General features: G+C 43.1%; 1 protein-coding gene across 1 annotated transcript; it reads right to left on the bottom strand.

The window, feature by feature from the left end:
- Window positions 1–8,718: 8,718 nt before the first annotated feature.
- On the bottom strand, window positions 8,719–12,075 carry LOC108919435 (ubiquitin thioesterase OTUB2-like). The gene is made up of 6 exons (XM_018727398.1): window positions 11,877–12,075; window positions 11,671–11,787; window positions 11,363–11,478; window positions 11,141–11,225; window positions 10,805–10,996; window positions 8,719–8,925 (listed from the first exon to the last, which is right to left on the bottom strand). Exons 2-6 carry the CDS (start codon window positions 11,737–11,739, stop codon window positions 8,719–8,721), a joined length of 669 nt encoding a protein of 222 aa, XP_018582914.1. The 5' UTR covers window positions 11,740–11,787; window positions 11,877–12,075.
- Between the last annotated feature and the right edge of the window lie 6,099 nt (window positions 12,076–18,174).

Raw genomic sequence — 18,174 nt, 5'->3', positions numbered from 1 at the left:
GAGAATTAAGGACTAAATGATGGAAAAACTCCTCCGTGAACCGCCACCTTATCGTGGTGGAGGGGTTTGAGTGCCTGAATGAGTCCAGGAGCTATGTTGTCTGGGGCTACATGCCCCTGGTAGGGTCTCCCATGGCAGACAGGTCCTGGATGACAGGCGAGACAAAGCGCGGTTCAAAAACCCCTTATGACGAAAAAAATCAAGGCGTCCGTTTACCCCGCCCGGTATGGGGTCACCGGGGCCCCACCCTGGAGCCAGGCCTGGGGGGGGGGCTCGCATGCGAGCGCCTGGTGGCCAGGTCTATGCCCACGGGGCCTGGCCGGGCTCAGCCCGAAGCCACAACGTGGAGCCGCTCTTCGGTGGGCTCACCACCTGCCGGAGAAACCGTAAGGGGCCGGTGCATTGTGATTTGGGCGGTGGTCGGGGCCGAGTGCCCGGCCGACCCAAACCTCGGGCGCCAACTCTGGTTTTTGGGACTTGGAATGTCACCTCACTGGCGGGGAAGGAGCCTGAGCTGGTGCGGGAAGTTGAGAGATACCGTCTAGATATAGTCGGGCTCACTTCCACTCACAGCTTGAGTTCTGGAACCACTCTACTCGATCGAGGGTGGACTCTCCACTATTCTGGCGTTGCCCAAGGTGAGAGGCGGCGGGCTGGTGTGGGCTTATTAATAGCCTCCCAGTTCAGCCGCCATGTGTTGGAGTCTACCCCGGTGAATGAGAGGGTCATCTCCCTACGCCTTCGGGTCAGGGAACGGTCTCTCACTGTCGTTTGTGCTTATGCGCCTAACGGCAGTGTAGAGTACCCGGCCTTTTTAGAGTCCCTGGGGGGCGTGCTGGAAAGCGCTCCCACTGGGGACTCTGTCGTTCTACTGGGGGACTTTAACGCCCACGTGGGCAGCGACAGTGATACCTGGAGGGGCGTGATTGGGAGGAACGGCCTCCCTGATCTGAACCCGAGCGGTGAGTTGTTATTGGATTTCTGTGCTAGTCGTGGTTTATCCATAACGAACACCATGTTCATGCATAAGGGTGTCCACCAGTGCACTTGGCACCAGGACACCCTAGGTCGGAGGTCGATGATCGACTTTGTAGTCGTTTCTTCTGACCTTCGGCCAAATGTCTTGGACACTCGGGTGAAGAGAGGGGCTGAGCTGTCAACTGATCACCACCTGGTGGTGAGTTGGATTCGATGGCGGGGGAAAAAGCTGGACAGACCTGGCAGGCCCAAACGCATAGTGAGGGTCTGTTGGGAACGTTTGGCGGAGGCCCCTGTCAGAGAGGTCTTCAACTCCCACCTCCGACAGAGTTTCAACCAGGTCCCGAGGGAGGTGGGGGACATTGAGTCTGAATGGACTATGTTCCGCTCCTCCATTGTCGGTGCGGCGGTTCGGAGCTGCGGCCATAAGGTCTCCGGTGCGTGTCGCGGCGGCAATCCCCGAACACGGTGGTGGACACCGGAAGTAAGGGATGCCGTCAAGCTGAAGAAGGAGTTCTATTGGGCCTGGCTGGCTCATGGGACTCCTGAAGCAGCTGACAGGTACCGACGGGCCAAACGGAGCGCGGCTCTGGCAGTCGCCGCGGCAAAAACTCGGGCTTAGGAGGAGTTCGGTGAGGCCATGGAGGAAGACTTTCGGTCGGCCTCAAAGAGATTCTGGCAAACCGTCCGGCGACTCAGAGGGGGGAAGCGGTGTTCCACGAACACTGTTTACAGTGGAAGTGGTGCGCTGCTGACCTCAGCTGAGGATGTTCTCGGGCGGTGGAAGGAGTACTTTGAGGATCTCCTCAATCCCTCCGACACGCCTTCTGTAGAGGAAGCTGAGGCTGGGGACTCGGAGGGGGACTCGTCCATTACCCTGGCTGAAGTTGCTGAGGTAGTCAAAAAACTCCTCGGTGGCAAGGCTCCGGGGGTGGATGAGATCCGCCCCGAGTTTCTCAAGTCTCTGGATGTTGTGGGGCTGTCTTGGCTGACACGCCTCTGCAGCATCGCGTGGAGTTCGGGAACGGTGCCTCTGGACTGGCAGACCGGGGTGGTGGTCCCTCTTTTTAAGAAGGGGGACCGGAGATTGTGTTCCAACTACAGGGGGATCACACTCCTTAGCCTCCCTGGGAAAGTCTATGCCAGGGTACTGGAAAGGAGAATCCGTCCGATAGTCGAACCTCGGATTCAGGAGGAGCAATGCGGTTTTCGCCCTGGCCGTGGAACACTGGACCAGCTCTATACCCTCACTAGGGTGTTGGAGGGTTCATGGGAGTTTGCCCAACCAGTCCATATGTGTTTTGTGGACCTGGAGAAGGCATTCGACCGTGTCCCTCGTGGCATCCTATGGGGGGTACTTCGGGATTATGGGGTTCGGGGCTTGCTGCTACGGGCTGTTCGTTCCCTGTATGACAGGAGCAGGAGCTTGGTTCGCATTGCCGGCAGTAAGTCAGACCTGTTCCCGGTGCATGTTGGACTCCGCCAGGGCTGCCCTTTGTCACCAATTCTGTTCATTATCTTTATGGACAGAATTTCTAGGCGCAGCCAGGGAACGGAGGGTGTCTGTTTTGGTAGCCGCGAGATCTCGTCTCTGCTTTTTGCGGACGATGTGGTCCTGTTGGCTTCATCAAGTCAAGACTTGCAGCGTGCACTGGGGAGGTTTGCAGCCGAGTGCGAAGCGGCGGGGATGAGAATCAGCACCTCCAAATCCGAGGCCATGGTTCTCAGTCGGAAAAAGGTGGATTGCCCCCTCCGGGTTAGGGGGGAGTTGCTCCCTCAAGTGGAGGAGTTTAAGTATCTTGGGGTCTTGTTCACGAGTGAGGGAAAAATAGAGCGGCAGGTCGACAGACGGATCGGTGCGGCGTCCGCAGTAATGCGGTCATTGTACCGGTCTGTTGTGGTGAAGAGGGAGCTGAGTCGTAAGGCGAAGCTCTCAATTTACCGGTCAATCTACGTTCCTACCCTCACCTATGGTCATGAACTCTGGATCATGACCGAAAGAATGAGATCGCGGATACAAGCGGCAGAAATGAGTTTCCTCCGCAGAGTGGCTGGGCGCACCCTTAGGGATAGGGTGAGGAGCTCAGTCACCCGGGAGGAGCTCGGAGTAGAGCCGCTGCTCCTCCGCATCGAGAGGAGCCAGTTGAGGTGGCTCGGGCATCTGTTTTGGATGCCTCCTGGACGCCTCCCTGGGGAGGTGCTCCGGGCTTGTCCCACTGGGAGGAGGCCTCGGGGCAGACCCAGGACACGTTGGAGAGACTATGTCTCCCGGCTGGCCTGGGAACGCCTTGGGGTTCCCCCAGAGGAACTGGAGGAGGTGTGCGGGGAGAGGGAGGTCTGGAGTACTCTGCTCGGACTGCTGCCCCCGTGACCCGGCCCCGGATAAAAGCGGAGGAAGATGGATGGATGGATGGATGGATGATGGAAAAAAGGTAACTTTACCAAGCTCTGCTCCAACAGATGGACCTTTTTTAAAACCACATGCACTAGCCATGTAAAAAGGGTAAGAAGAAAGAAGCTGGATATCTTCATTGAGGAAGATGACATTAAGGCCAAGCCTAAGGTTACTGACTTCTCCTAAAAGGCCATAGTGGAACCACTGGCAGACACGCATCTGCCGTGACAAGAATGATAAGGACTTCTCCCTGTACTGCTCCCTCAATCAGTCCTCCAGCTGCACCATGGTTTACTCCATAACCATCAACTGCATAAAGTGATTCACATCCATGCTCCCTGTACTGGAATTTGCCCCAATACCCCCACATGCCAACATGCACCAGAAACAGTGCTTCAAGAATCTAAATAGGTTTCCCTAAAGAGAAGTCTAATTCATTAATCTATAACTACAATAAATCCTGATCTGTGGGTTTACTGTTTATGCCTTATTCTCAGTGGATGTTTGATGGTGTATTCATTGGGACATTGTAGCAGTGCAGGCTCCTGTAGCCAATCATTTTAACATTTAAGCAAAGTCTTCACTCACATGTTCCCCATTTCATCTGCCACCAACACTGGAAAGGTATGTTCATCACAGCAGTGACACAACCAGATCCATCAAATACTGATGTGAGTGATGTGTTGAACTTCAAAAAATCAACATCCGAAAAGAACAAAGATATGCCTGTGTTTCCCGTAAAAGTGAGATGCATGGCTGCAAGTTATGTATATCTTCCAGTCTTGAGAATTTACCTCTAAGTTACACTAATAGTGTGCTTAATGTGATTTCTGGAGATGATACGTACATAAAGTTGCTACCACTGTCCACCTTCACAGGAGCATGTCAGCCTTTTTTGAATAATTAACATTAAACCTTACAAAAGCTCTATTACAGCTGTATCACAAATCCTGGTTCAAAAGAACTTGACATAAAATTGGACAATGACATTCTGAATAAGGGTCCCTACTAATGTATTGGTTATCTTAATCAGTGTAATAGGGCTGTAAATTGTATATACAGCACAATCATAGACCTGGGACAGATTTAAAAACAGACACTGCCTCATTTTGTATACAAGGGTGAGCAAATATTCAAAGCACAAGAGTTCTACAATATACGTATAGCTTTCATTTACATTTATTTATTTAGCAGACGCTTTTCTCCAAAGCGAATTCCAATGAACTCTACGTAGTGTTATCAGCCCACACACCTTATTCACCAAGGTGACTTACACTGCTAGATACACTACTTACAATGGGTTACTCATGCATACATCAGTAGAACACACACAGTCTCTAATAATGAGATGGCAATGTAATATTATGGCAATCGTTCATTTGTCAGAAATGAACAATTGCCATAATACTATAAAGGCTAGAAGGTAATATAGCTTTTAAAAGGCATAATCTAAAGGCTGCTGGTTTAATTGAAGGGGCTCCCCTTAGTGCTATTATGCTGGCTGTTGAACCTCCCCCACTACATTTTATAGATGTATATTTCATGTGTCTGTGTGGCTTTTAGTTCAGTGAAAGGATGAGAATGAAGGGCAGCAGCAGTAGAAAATGGTGAAGGGCTTGAAGCTGCTGCAGCAGCTCATCTTCCAGAATACCATGAATACCAAATAGTCCACACAGATGGGGAAGCTTACCCTGCTACAACTGCTACCGGCCAACATGGGAGACCAAGCTGGACAGCCTGAGCAACCAGAAACACAAACAGACAACAGACTAATCATTTGAAATAAATCAAAATAAAATAAATAAAATAATTTAAAAAAATAAGATAGCTGACTATATACTAGAGTAATATATTACCCAGGTGTGGTGGCGCAGTGGGTTGGACCACAGTCCTGCTCTCTGGTGGATCTGGGGTTCGAGTCCTGCTTGGGGTGCCTTGCGATGGACTGGCGTCCCGTCCTGGGTGTGTCCCCTCCCCCCTCCGGCCTTACGCCCTGTGTTGCCGGGTTAGGCTCCGGTTCCCCACGACCCCGTATGGGACAAGCGGTTCCGAAAATGTGTGTGTGTATATTACCCAGGCAGTTATTAAAGCTATTAGTATGCCTACTGGCCATGGAGGAAAGGAACAAAAAACTCCCAACTGAAAATGAAGGTAGGAAAGAAAAAAAAAAAAAAACCTCTGGGGGTCACAGTGCCAGTGGCTAGCCACCCCTCCTGGGCATTCTGGATCAAAAAAGACTTTTAATTCAATTTACAAGTAATGATAACATTGTAACTGAGTGTTAACTTGATATCCCAGTTCACACAAGTACATCTCTTCCATCACGGGAGCTGGTCAACAGCCTCAGTCAGCATGGGGTGCTGGTATGGCGGCCGGCCGGCCGGCCTCCACAGGTCTTATCATAAGCACATATTAAAATACTCTATAAAGATTTTAATATAATTTTGTAAATTATTGCAAATTGACACCACTAAAATTTGTGTCCAAAAACTTGCTACCAGTGTACCAGTGATGGAACTTCAAGAACTTTGCTGAGAGTGCAAGCAGTAGAGAGCTCACAGGCTTTAGTATATTGGCTATGCTCTTTATGAGTCAGTAAAACCATTTCATTTGATACACTTCAATACAAATACTGGCCACTTTCACAGGTTGGTACTAACGAGGTGTATTTACTCTGTTAATCTCTGGAGAAACCATACTCTCCAGAGTCATTTTTATCACTGTTTCAGTAACCGCTTGTCTTCACTGAAGTGGTCCACAGCCAATCCCTGAATCATTGGGAACATGGTAAAGGGGGGGTACAACCTGGATGGGATGGCAATCAGTGACAGAGTAGTCCCAACCCATACACACACGTACTTATGCGCATTATGGGCAATTTGGACCATCCAGTTCACTAGAACTGCATGTCTTTGGAGCATGGAAGAAACCCACACAAACTATTATGGACCGGAACCTATGCCTGAACAGCCCAGGCACTGTGAGGCAGAGCGCTACCTACTGTACCACCATGCTGCCTAAAGTCTTTTGTGATATTGGTAATTTTTTTCTTGAGTAAATGTGTAAAGAAAAAGTAATTTTTCTCTGTTACATTTCTGTGACCTTCTTTTTGATACTTTTCATCACATTTTAACTTTCTGTCCTTAAAAGCAATAATTTTACTGCAAATCATTAGCAACATCACCTTACTGTAAACTGTTGATGGATATCTATGGATATTATTGGTCATTCTTTATTGTTGACCAGTCAAGAGTTTTGTTCTATCTTGGCTGACAACCTAGTTCATTCGCCTTTCAGTGATGGTAAATCAGAAGAAAAAGCTATGTTTAGCTTTAATAAGTTAATAGCTTTTTCCATATTGTGAGAACTAAACTTTACACGCATTTGCCCAAATTGTTCATGAACTGAGTAACAGGGTAAGTCGCCCCTAGTCTGTTAAGCATTTGAATTATGATAACAAATAGTATTTTGCCTTTTACTAACATGTAAACAGTAAGACTTGTAAAAAACTGTAAAAACCTACAAATTTTTCAACACTTGGAATTCAATTAAATTTTGCATTTCTAGTAATTATTTTGAGTTGTTCATAACTCCTATTTGGGAAGTTTATTAAACACCCAACTTTAATACTAAGTTAGAGATGTCACAGAGGTAATGCTAATTAGTACTTTATACACATAACTATAATTGTAAACAAGGATGTAATTGTCAGCAACATAAGTACACAAGCTATATTTCATGAAGGTTGATTTTATTATATTTTGATAGTATCTATTTCCCTTTACTGAAAAAGATACAGATGGTAGTATTATGCCAGATGTTGACTTAGGATAATGTGATAAATCTTTGACAATTGATTCTGTGGACTTGGTTCTTAATTGATATTCTATTTTGAATGTAACTTTTATATGGTGTAAAGACATTTTTGTAGTTATATAGCAAAGCTGGACAGTTATTCCCCTCTTTAATCCTGTTGCTCTCTGTGGCCCCCTATGCTAAATCTCACTGGAACCCACAGTCTGGATATGGGTTATCCAAACTCAAAGGAATCATCATATCCCCTTCATGTCCGTTGTTATCCTTGTTTGCCAGTGAATGTTAATCTTAATACACTTGAACTTCACATTCACTATAAAAAACATGCTACAGTAAGTCGTTTCTCTTCTTTTGTGTAGCTAGATTGCTAACTGTTCACTAACCAGGTACAATTCTATTTATATTAGAACTTCAGTGTGAACATTAATAAATGGAATATCATTTAGATGGTTAATTATGTATACAGCAGATTATTTATTTATTACAGCAATTTAAGGTAAGCACCTTACTCAAAGAGTACTACAGCAAGAGGTGAAACTCAAACAGAGGTCCTTTGAGTGCAAGGTGGCTGCTCTAGCTACTACACTAGTTGCTGCCCCTAGTTTATATCAAATTAGCTGAATTGACTGAGTAAAATAAGTTCACAGAACATAAGCAACTCTAAAATTTTACCTTTTTTCAATTTTGATAATCTGAACTGTATTTTTTTGTTAGTTATTTTAATAGCATTGTTTTGTGCTTGGGCTTGCTTATTACAGCACAGACTGAGGGGTGGTTAAGGAGTGACTTGCAACTCAACAGTACTGTCTTTGGCAGTACAGCCTTTGAGCAATATGTTTACCCTGAACTACTCCAGTGTAAATATTCCGCTGTACAAAAGGGTAAAATCCAAATCCTTATCCAAAACTCTTCATGTTAATGTAGTACACTTTTTGTATTGTTCTGAGATGTATGTCGCTTTGGAGAAAAGTATCTGCTGAATGAATAACTATAAATGTAATGTAACAGTAATAAACTGCACTGGATTAATGCATCAGCTAAACGGCAAATGTTCATTTGGGGCAGAAGGTAAAAAGGTGGTTAGAACTGTCACCTTGCAATCAAAGGAGAAGTTCAAATCCCTTCTCTTGGTATAATACGCTTCATCATGAATATTTAACATGAATAACCGTAGCAAAGATTAGTTTCAATATAAATGGGTAAACAATTTTTTTAGTGGCTTACTATACAAAGCTGACTTTGTAAATTTCCTTGGACAAAGCTGTGTCAGCTAAAGATTAATAATGCCTATGGTCACCATTTGTTTTGTATTTATGTAAGTCTGAATGACAGCATTTAATTTTATTGGTACAGTAAAACATTAAAAACTAATTTGAATAAAAAAATAACAACACTTGAGTAGTTTGTTTGACCAGATACCTACATCAAGAAAGGTAAAGTCTTTGAAGTACTTTCACTTGAGTAATTTTTAAAGTAATAGTACTTTTACCTGAGTATTTGTTTTGTTGACCAGCATCTGATCACTTGTATTAAGACTGAGCAACTTGGTAAAGTATGTCATAATGGGAATGTTTGTATAGGAAGTGCAAAATGGGTTCTGTTCCAGTTGGAATTGTAATGTGATTAAGGTCCCCATTACACCCCTCCATGGAAACAATTCGTATGCCCACACCCAGGGCCTCTGAAAGGGCGACGATCTCCACATGGTCACACTCCATCGCCATGGTCTCCACTTCCTAATAGTTCAAAACACACAGCAAAATTCAGAAAGCAAAAGCAAAAATACTATTAGTATATTTCAAATCCAGACAGAAAATTTAATGTTTATGATTTGTTAAAATTTGTCTTTCTGAGACAAAGTCAGCAGTAAACTAAAGGAAAGTAACTGCCTTTTAGTTGCAAAACCACAAGAGGGCAGTAAAGACAAAACTTTCATACCAAACTATTCTTGGCTCCTCAGCCTATGGGTACAACCTAGACCACAAGAATGCCTAACAATTCATTTCGTTTTAACACTAAAGTCACCTTTATACTAAATCACAATTAATAAAACAGCCACCCCTTGATTTATTTCTAGGTTAGGTCTTGTAAAAACTTTGAGTACAACTATATTAAGAGATACCCTGTAACACCGATTACTTTTCACTTTAACTTTGACCTAAATTAAAAATCATGACTAGATTAAAATTACTCAAAACAAACAGACTCAACAAATTCCCCTTCAGTGCTGATGGCTGACAGATTCATTCCATAAAGAGGTGCAGTATAAATCATATTCTGCTCACTTTGCTCTCTGCAACAGCAGCAAACCTCTTCTTAGCTGATTATCAGTTAGAATTGGAGTTACATTTACATTTATTCATTTAGCAGATGCTTTTCTCCAAAGCGACATATATCTCATAGAAAATATAGTTTATGCATTACCTTAGAAGAAAGCGACATAGCTGCAGATGTGTGACTCTTAAGTACAGTTAGTTTCCTTCCTTCACCATACGCACCGGTGTTCATCACACAAGTAGCTGCATAAAACTTTACCAGAATGTCGGTGATTCATAGTCACCTTCGTAGTATTTTTTTTTTTCGAGATACTTATTTACATTACATAGCAGGAGTGGCTGTGTGAAGGACTGATCTGAGCATGATCATGAACATTTATACCCTACAGGCATGAACTTTTATACCTTACATGAACTTAAGAGATCATGGGCGAAGTGAGTCCGAAAGAGATGAGTTTTAAGACCCTTTTTAAATGTGGACAGATGGCTCCCTTTTTAAAGGGAGTGACGGACTACCAAACACTTTGCATTCACTCTCCAAGAAATTTCATAAAATACATTTTAAAAAGGTGGTATTCAGGGGAAAATATTTTTCCAAAATGTATGTATCTTTGAGATGTCATATAGCAGTTGTTTGTAAGTGCAAGAGTCAAAAAGTATTATAGGTTAATGAGTTCTAAAAGGATTGATGAGTAATGCAAGTAGAACATCTACTAACATTTACATATTTAGCAAACGCTTTTGTCCAAAGTGACTTCCAATGAACTCTATGTAGTGTTTTCAGCCCACACACTTTATTCACCAAGGTGACTTACACTGGGTCACTCATTCATACATCAGTGGAACACACTCTCTGTCACTCACACACTATGGGTGAACCTGAACAGCATGCCTTTGGAGTGTGGGAGGAAACCAGAGCATCCAGAGAAACCCAGACAACATGCGTCAGACCGAGTGTGGATCAAACCCACGTCCTCTCGCACCACCCAGGCACTGTGAGACAGCAGTGCTACTCGCTGTGCTGCCGTACCACCCCAGTTATCTGTTTATGACAGAATATGTTAAGTTACACGTATTCCTTGTATGGACAGCTGGTAGCGTAGCGGTTTGCGCTGCTGCCTTTGTACCCAAAGGGCCGAATCTTACCCTCAATTACTCCAGTAAAATTTCTCTGCTGTATAAATGAGTAAATAACTATAGGCAGCACAACATTGCAAGTCACTCTGGAGAAAAGTGTGAGCTAAATGAATGAATGTAAACGTGTCGCTCCATCCCGTGATTTTTGAAAACTTGCGTCCGCCGGCTTAGAAATACTCTCTTTGATTCGAAAAGTACCGACCTGGGTGCAGTACACTTTCAGACTGGGTGCCTCTACGAACTGCTGGAAGAAGTCGCTGTGGTTCTGCAGGTAGGCAGAGGTGAGGTACCTGAGGTACTGAACCACACTGTCTGAGGTGCTTTGCTCGTTGAAGAGTTCAAATAATGTGCTGTGGTTGTCTTCCGCCTCACAGCGCTCCAAAACATTAACAAACTGAAGGGGGAGAGACAAGCAAACACAGTACACACGTTAGGGCTGCACTTTTCTCATGCGTCTACCTAATCTCCCAATATAATATTCAATAAGCAGACAGAGCTGCTCTTCGAGAGGGTAACGAAGGGGAAGCCGCGCACTCACTGTATCGAACAGGTGTTTAAAGGCGCTCTCGTCAAAACCAGCCGACAACAGTTCTGCGGGACCGCGCATCACCGCCTCTCTAAACCTGGAAGACAGAGGCGGTGTGCGCATGCGCGTCTTTCCCCGACAGCCCACCACCAGGTGAGGTCACGTGTTCACGGCAGCACAAAGAACCGAGCACTTTTCGTGCTCGCCGTTACGTAGAGTTGCAGTAATGCTCACTTCTGCGCTCCACTTGAGCTTTTTACTGCTTCCAGACATCCAAAGGCGAAGGCTCGATAGAAACAGTTACCGTCTCCTCGGATTCTTCTAATGGATGCGTACTCTTTAAAAAGGTTCTGTGAAAAGAGAACGTTAACATTTTGATTTTCCACACATACTTTTCTAAATTAGTAAATACTGTTAACTCACATAATCATGATAGTGTCAATATAAAGAAACATTATATTTTTGTGTAAGTCAACCTTTTACCAAGCTTGTGGACCCGTCATGTGATAGAATTGAAATACCCAGACTCGTGTCAAGTGTACCTGGTACTTGCTTTCATCGAGCAGCACTGTCGATATTTCCTGCGTTTTGGAAATGTATTTCTCATCCATCTTGTAAAATAAAAGTTAGTAGTTGCAGTCTGTACCCAATTCAGTCGTCTGTGGTATTACAAAGTAAAGTATGCCTTAACATAATGAATCGAATAAATTATTCGATTTATTTAAATGTGTGTCATGCTGCTACCTACTTTCGTTTCAGTTTACTGACGACACCATAGGTTAAAGTCAACGGGGGTTCAACCTGACAATGTCTGAAGAAAAGATAGAGACACCTCAAGCCTCCTTAACGTGAAAAAACTACTCCTAATGAAAATATGTTTGCTGCTTCCCCAAACATAAGATTTCACAGTGACGCGGACACATTAGCAACAGCAGCAGTCCTCGAGACGGGCGGATGTGGCCAAAGCCACGTGCCACCTCTTAAAGACACAGTACTGATTTGTTCAAAGCGCATGCAATACTTTTTTCTTTTAAATTCTGCTTTCATATCCATTTTCTATAACACACAGCGCTGCTGGTAGCATAGTGCTTAGAGCTACTGCCTTTGGATCCACAGGTCGCAGGTTTGCTCTCCAGGTGCAGTACCCTTGAGCAAGGTACTTCCCCAAATTGCTCCAGTGAAATTACCAAGATGGTAGGTAAATAATTGTAAGCTTGAAATAACTGTAATGTTTACATTCATTGTAAGTTGCTCTGGGGAAAAGCATCATTTTAGTTAATATACAGTATAACAAAGTTCTTAAAAAAATAGATGACAAAATGGCAAATGTTTCACTTGCTCATTCTTCATTCAAGATACACAGGACAAGATGTTATACCCTATGCGTATTTATCATCGGCTGTACACAAAGACCCAATCCAACCAAGATGAAGCCACAGAGATCATGATCCAGCAGAGCCAACAGACATCTCCATGGCCTGAGACCAAGAAGCTTAGCTACCTTTTCCAACAAATCCACCGAAGCAACACACTGAACCCACGCCCACCAAATTCTAACAATACCCTGTGCAATCAAGGTGTTTGCAATGCACATATAAAGTATTTTTTATTTTTCTGGGACATCTGAGTGACATAATCACAGCTTTGCAATTTTGACATTTATGACAGTATTTTACTTTGCACTCATTCCAGTCCAAGGCAATGAATGTTGAAAAAAGACTGGTTTACAAGGCGTTCCAGCACAGATGTGTAACAATCAAAAAAGTTAGACCAAGTAAATAAAGTGCTATCATTCCTTTTTATTAGCTTAAGATTTGCAGATATTGATGACATTAACTGTGTGCAATTGTAGTTTAAGGAAACATCTTTTCTGTCAGAGAAATCAGCCTGAGATACAACCCGGTGTTTATGGCCACAACCCATTTTCCAGGCTTTTCTTCCTGCTGGGCAGGAGTGGCACCTTACCTTTCTTTCCCTGTGTAAGTTTCCTTTGTCAGACATCAAGGAGCAATGATCCCTCTTATTTCTAAAACACTGTGTGTGGAATTAACACTTTTTGCCATAGCTGAAAAACATATGTCATGATGACAAAGAAGTAGAAGGATCCACTTTTATAAGGCTGAAAAGATACAACATCCCCAAAAACTGTAAGACAAAGACCATAAGACTACAGTTTGGTCTGACAGGAGCTGGCAGCCACCAATGAATTCACAATAACTCTCCATCATACAGAATTCTGATGATTGGAAGGTAGGTGATTTGCGTGTGGGGGGTGCGGTAGTGCAGCGGGTTTGGCCGGGTCCTGCTCTCTGGGGGGTCTGGGATTCAAGTCCTGCTTGGGGTGCCTTGCGATGGACTGGCATCCCGTCCTGGGTGTGTCCCCTCCAGCCTTGCATCCTGTGTTGCTGGGTTAGGCTTCAGCTTGCCCCGTCTCCACTTGTGACAAGCGGTTTCAGTCAATGGGTTTGTGTATGCTGTTTTTTTTGCCATGTGCACATGCAAACAGCATAGAGGGAACAGTCACAGAGCCCTATAGTACTTGAAGAATTCTCGACATTTTCTTCACTTGTGATTCCTCCACAGCAAACTCCTGTGGGTGAATAAGGTGTTTCTGCGCCTAAAGTACTCTATGTAGGTAAACAAACAACATGTTGAAAGAATATTCAAAATAAACCATCATGAGTTATGCATATGAAAAACATACAGTTTCAAAACTGCTCAACAAGTATAAAGTCCTGTGAAACAGTATTTGCCCTCCTTTTCAGGCTTCTGTTTTCTCGAGCTATTTCACTGCATCTTTTTCCCATTCCTAGTAATATAGGCAGTAGGTACTGCAGTGATTTGAGCTCTCTCTTGATTTAGAGCTCAAAGGTTCAAGTTTAAACCACTGCTATAGTGTCCTTGAGGGAGGAGCTTACCCTGATTCGCTCCATTATAAGTTACCCAGCTGTACAAAACGGTAAAAATTGTAGGTAGTTTAACATTCTAAGTTGCCTATATAAATATATATAAGGGGTGTGTGGTGGCACAGTGGGTTTGACCAGGTCTTGCTCTCTGGTGAGTCTGGGGTTTGAGTCCCACTTGGGGTGCCTTGCGATGGACTGGTGTCCTGTCCTGGGTGTGTCCCTTACACCCTGTGCTGCTGGGTTAGGCGCTGGCTCCGGCTCCCTGCAAGCCTGCATAGGACAAGTAATTTCAGATGATGTGATGTGTGTGTGTGTGATGTGAGATATATATGTCTATATGTATGCATACATATATATATATACACACACACACAAAGAAAGAAGTACATTAATGGAACCTGAATAAAACTGACACCAGTATTACTTTTATGTCATAATGACATATGAAGGCATAGGTGTGAAGAAGTAATTATGCCTTAACTTTAATTATCATAACAAAGGGGGCAATTAGAGGTAGTTAGTTAGAATAAATGAAGTATGTATATAAGGGCGTTTTTTTTAATAGTAACAGTGATCTCCCTATACTTTTTAAAAACTTTTTATAACATTATTTGTTCTGATCACTGACAACTTAATTTGTTTCTGTAAGGACTTCTCAGAAGTGGTGTATAGCAGGATAATAAATAAATAGGTAAAGTTTGTTAAATTCTCATACATGAATGACTCTAACACAGAAGTCAAAATTATTTTCAAAATTATCATTAACTTCCTCATTGAAATTTTTGTAGCCTGTTAAATAGCCCTGGAGTAAATAAATATGGATAGTAAAATCATCTAATTGTACAGTTGATGTATGATTTATTCTCAATTTGCTGGTCCAGTTGCTTCTAGACAATACATGCAGAAAATTATGGAATAAAGAAATAAATGATTCAGTCCTCATTCCTTTGTCTCTGCCTTCACCTGATAAATTTGGTATATATCTGATATTTATCACAAGTTCTATGTGTGTAGTAAGGCTAACACTATGGGTGGCACAGTGAGTAGTACTGCTATCTCAGAGCACCTGGGTGGTGTGAGAGATCGTGGGTTCGATCCCCACTCAGTCTGTGTGGAGTTTCCAGGCTTTTCCTGTGTCTGTGTGGGTTTCCTTTGGGTGCTCTGGTTTCCTCCCACACTCCAAAGACATGCTGTTCAGGTTCCCTCATAGTGTGTGAGTGACAGAGAGAGTGTGTTCCAGTGATGTATGGATGAGTGACTCAGTGTAAGTAGTGTATCTAGCAGTGTAAGTCACATTGGTGAATAAGGTGTGTAAATGCAGAAGACAGTTTTTTTCCAAAAAGCAAGGATTTTAACAATGCAACATCCCGGCACGTCTTTAACTGTGCATCCGTTTTTAAGTTGGGTGTATAATGCAGCCTCTTTACATACTAACATGATCATGGTCACAGGGTGTGACGTAATGAGCAAGCAGCAGCGTCTTGCAGAGATACTATGCAGAGATATAGAAGGAAAGTCACAAATAATCTTCCTTATGCAGTGTTACCAAAATATGATTTTGTTTTATGCTTCTAACAAAAAAATGTGGATGGATATTATGTTGCAGTATAAAAGTTCTCCATTTTTACTTTGTCCTGAACTGTACTGGTGAACAGTTTGTCTTCCTACAATTTTGAAAATAAACACTCTGATCCTGGTATATGTGGTTTTATAGGTTGCCTGTCTCCTCCAGCATTCCCCTGGTAACTGTTGCTGTAGAAACAGCAGAACGCTGGCAGGTCTGCGTGTGAACTGTAGTTACAGCAACTTCCCAAGAGGCCTTCTGATTCAAATACAAACTACTTATTGGCAAGTACACTGGACATTGTTGAAATCCATCCCTGGAATACTGGCAACTAGAGACACTCTGGACAAAGAATTCCTAACAGTGTTTGGAATCATTTACAGAAGTATATTAATGTACGCTGCTTCTACAATATTATTGTGTTAACCTTTTTAAGAGAAAAGATGCATTTGTTTAACATTTTATAACCCCTTCCCCAGTTTAAAAATGCTCCTGTTTCCGAGTGGTAGCCGCTGCCGTATTTTCTCTGTTCTAATTCCCTTCTAAATTTAGAGTCGACTTCAAAATCCTCCTTCTAACGTATAAAGTTATTAATGGCCTCGGTCCATTTTACCTTAGCGAGATTACTAATCCACACATTCCAGAGGACTCTCTATATTCTTTAGATGCTAGATGTCTTATAGATGCTAGATTACTTACTGTCTGCATTCTTTAGGACGTCTTTTAAGATTTCTGTAGGATGTCACATCTTTACCTACAGAGGACCTAAACTCTGGTATGATGTGGTAGATAGTATAAGGGATAACCCTTCCCTCTCAATCTTTCAATAAAGCCTTAAGATTCATTACTCACTTCACCTTACCCATTGTAGAGCTACTGGTTTGTTTATATATACTGCACTCACATTTGCTAGTTAATTTGTGTAATAAACCTATCTTAGTGATCATGTTGATGGTAGTATGTTAAATACTAGTGATTTCTTGTTGACTCTTGGTGATCACATAAATAAGAATGCATTCTGAAGCTTCTGTCCTCCACTTGTCTTTAGTGTTGAAGGTTGTGTCCATTGTCACTGTGATCAAGTTTGTTTTTTTCTATCTGAAATACCCTTTGTAGGTCTCCTAAAGGTGGAGACCCTTGGGTCAAATTCAAGACAAGCTGGGAAGGTTATACCTCCAAACTGTCCTGGGAACACTTGAAGATCCTAGAGGATGAATTGGAAACTGTTGCTATGGAAAGGGAAGTACTGTATTATCTACTTGGTTCAGCATGTTGCCACTGCAACACTCACCAGAATAAAGGGTTTGAAAATGGATAGATGGTCAAAAGAATCTGAGGAGAAAGCAAATATTTTTAGTGGTGCAGTCCCTCGCAATTCTTTTCCACCGGTTTTGAGGAGAGCGCATTCAAAGATTTGAGACAGTGAGTTTACAGCTGTCCCTCTACTACTTTTTTATATTTGCGTTCTAGGAATGTCACTAGGAGCACTACATTTTCACTGGTTTTTCTGAAGCCTGTTGATATTTTAATGTATTTAATGTATTTATTTCTAAGGCCGACATTGAATACAGCATTATATTCAGAGATGGGGGGTGCGGTGGCGCAGTGGGTTGGACCACAGTCCTGCTCTCCGGTGGGTCTGGGGTTCGAGTCCCGCTTGGGGTGCCTTGCGGCGGACTGGCGTCCTGTCCTGGGTGTGTCCCCTTCCCCCTCCGGCCTTACGCCCTGTGTTGCCGGGTAGGCTCCGGTTCCCCGTGACCCTGTATGGGACAAGCGGTTCTGAAAATGTGTGTGTGTGTATTCAGAGATTTGAAATCGCACATGAATGTAATAGAGAATGCAATAAATACTTGGTGTATCCAATTGATACTTTATCGGAAAGTTTTGTTTTCCAGTGTCTTGGAGCACTGCAAAGGAAACAATCCTCATCATATTCGAGCTTCTTAACATGCAGAATATCTAGAAAACTGCAGTTCAGTACCTCAGGTTCTTGTGCCTGAAACACACTTCTTTCAGCTGTTTACAGAAGCGTTTCAGTACACAGGATTACTTTCCAGGATAGCATTTTTCGTGAGGGTAAATGCAATCAACTTTCATGGAGAGGTTCCAGCAACAGATGATTTCCTACCTTCATTTCTATCATCTTTCTCAAGCATAACCCATAAAATATAGCTGTGGATATATAGTGATGGAATGTGACAAACTGAGATTGCTCTGTTGAATGTGAGTGTGGACATAGACATGGCTTCCACCGAGATGGTGAGGTTGGACTCAACCACTTTAAATGTCTGGAAGGAAGAGAACTGTTATGTATCAGGTTGCCATTGTCCAAGAATGTCACAAGGAATCGGTGCAGCCAAGTAAACATCAAATGGTCTTCCTTACTGCACAGGAACATAGCCAATGTACCAAAAAGCTTGTATACTTTCTACTGCTAGTACAGTAGACAAAATTGCTGAAATGCATCCCTGAAAATACTGGCAACTAGAGATACAACTGACAAAAAATTCCTAACAGTGTTTGTTACCATTTAACAAAAGTGTATTAAACTCTTGTATCACTTTTACAATATTATT

The sequence above is a fragment of the Scleropages formosus genome, chromosome 15 (assembly GCF_900964775.1).
Source record: "Scleropages formosus chromosome 15, fSclFor1.1, whole genome shotgun sequence".
In the NCBI taxonomy this organism is placed as follows: Eukaryota; Metazoa; Chordata; class Actinopteri; order Osteoglossiformes; family Osteoglossidae; genus Scleropages; species Scleropages formosus.
The sequence above is the reverse complement of the archived record's forward strand: the minus strand, read 5'-3'. Positions and strand labels throughout refer to the sequence as shown.

Coding starts and splice junctions, on each gene's coding strand:
- LOC108919435 (XM_018727398.1), bottom strand. CDS start 11,739: ATGGATGAGAAATACATTTCCAAAACGCAGGAAATATCGACAGTGCTG. Junction 11,479..11,670: donor TCGATGAAAGCAAGTACCAG/GTACACTTGACA, acceptor CTCTTTTCACAG/AACCTTTTTAAAGAGTACGC. Junction 10,997..11,140: donor TTAAACACCTGTTCGATACA/GTGAGTGCGCGG, acceptor CTCCCCCTTCAG/TTTGTTAATGTTTTGGAGCG.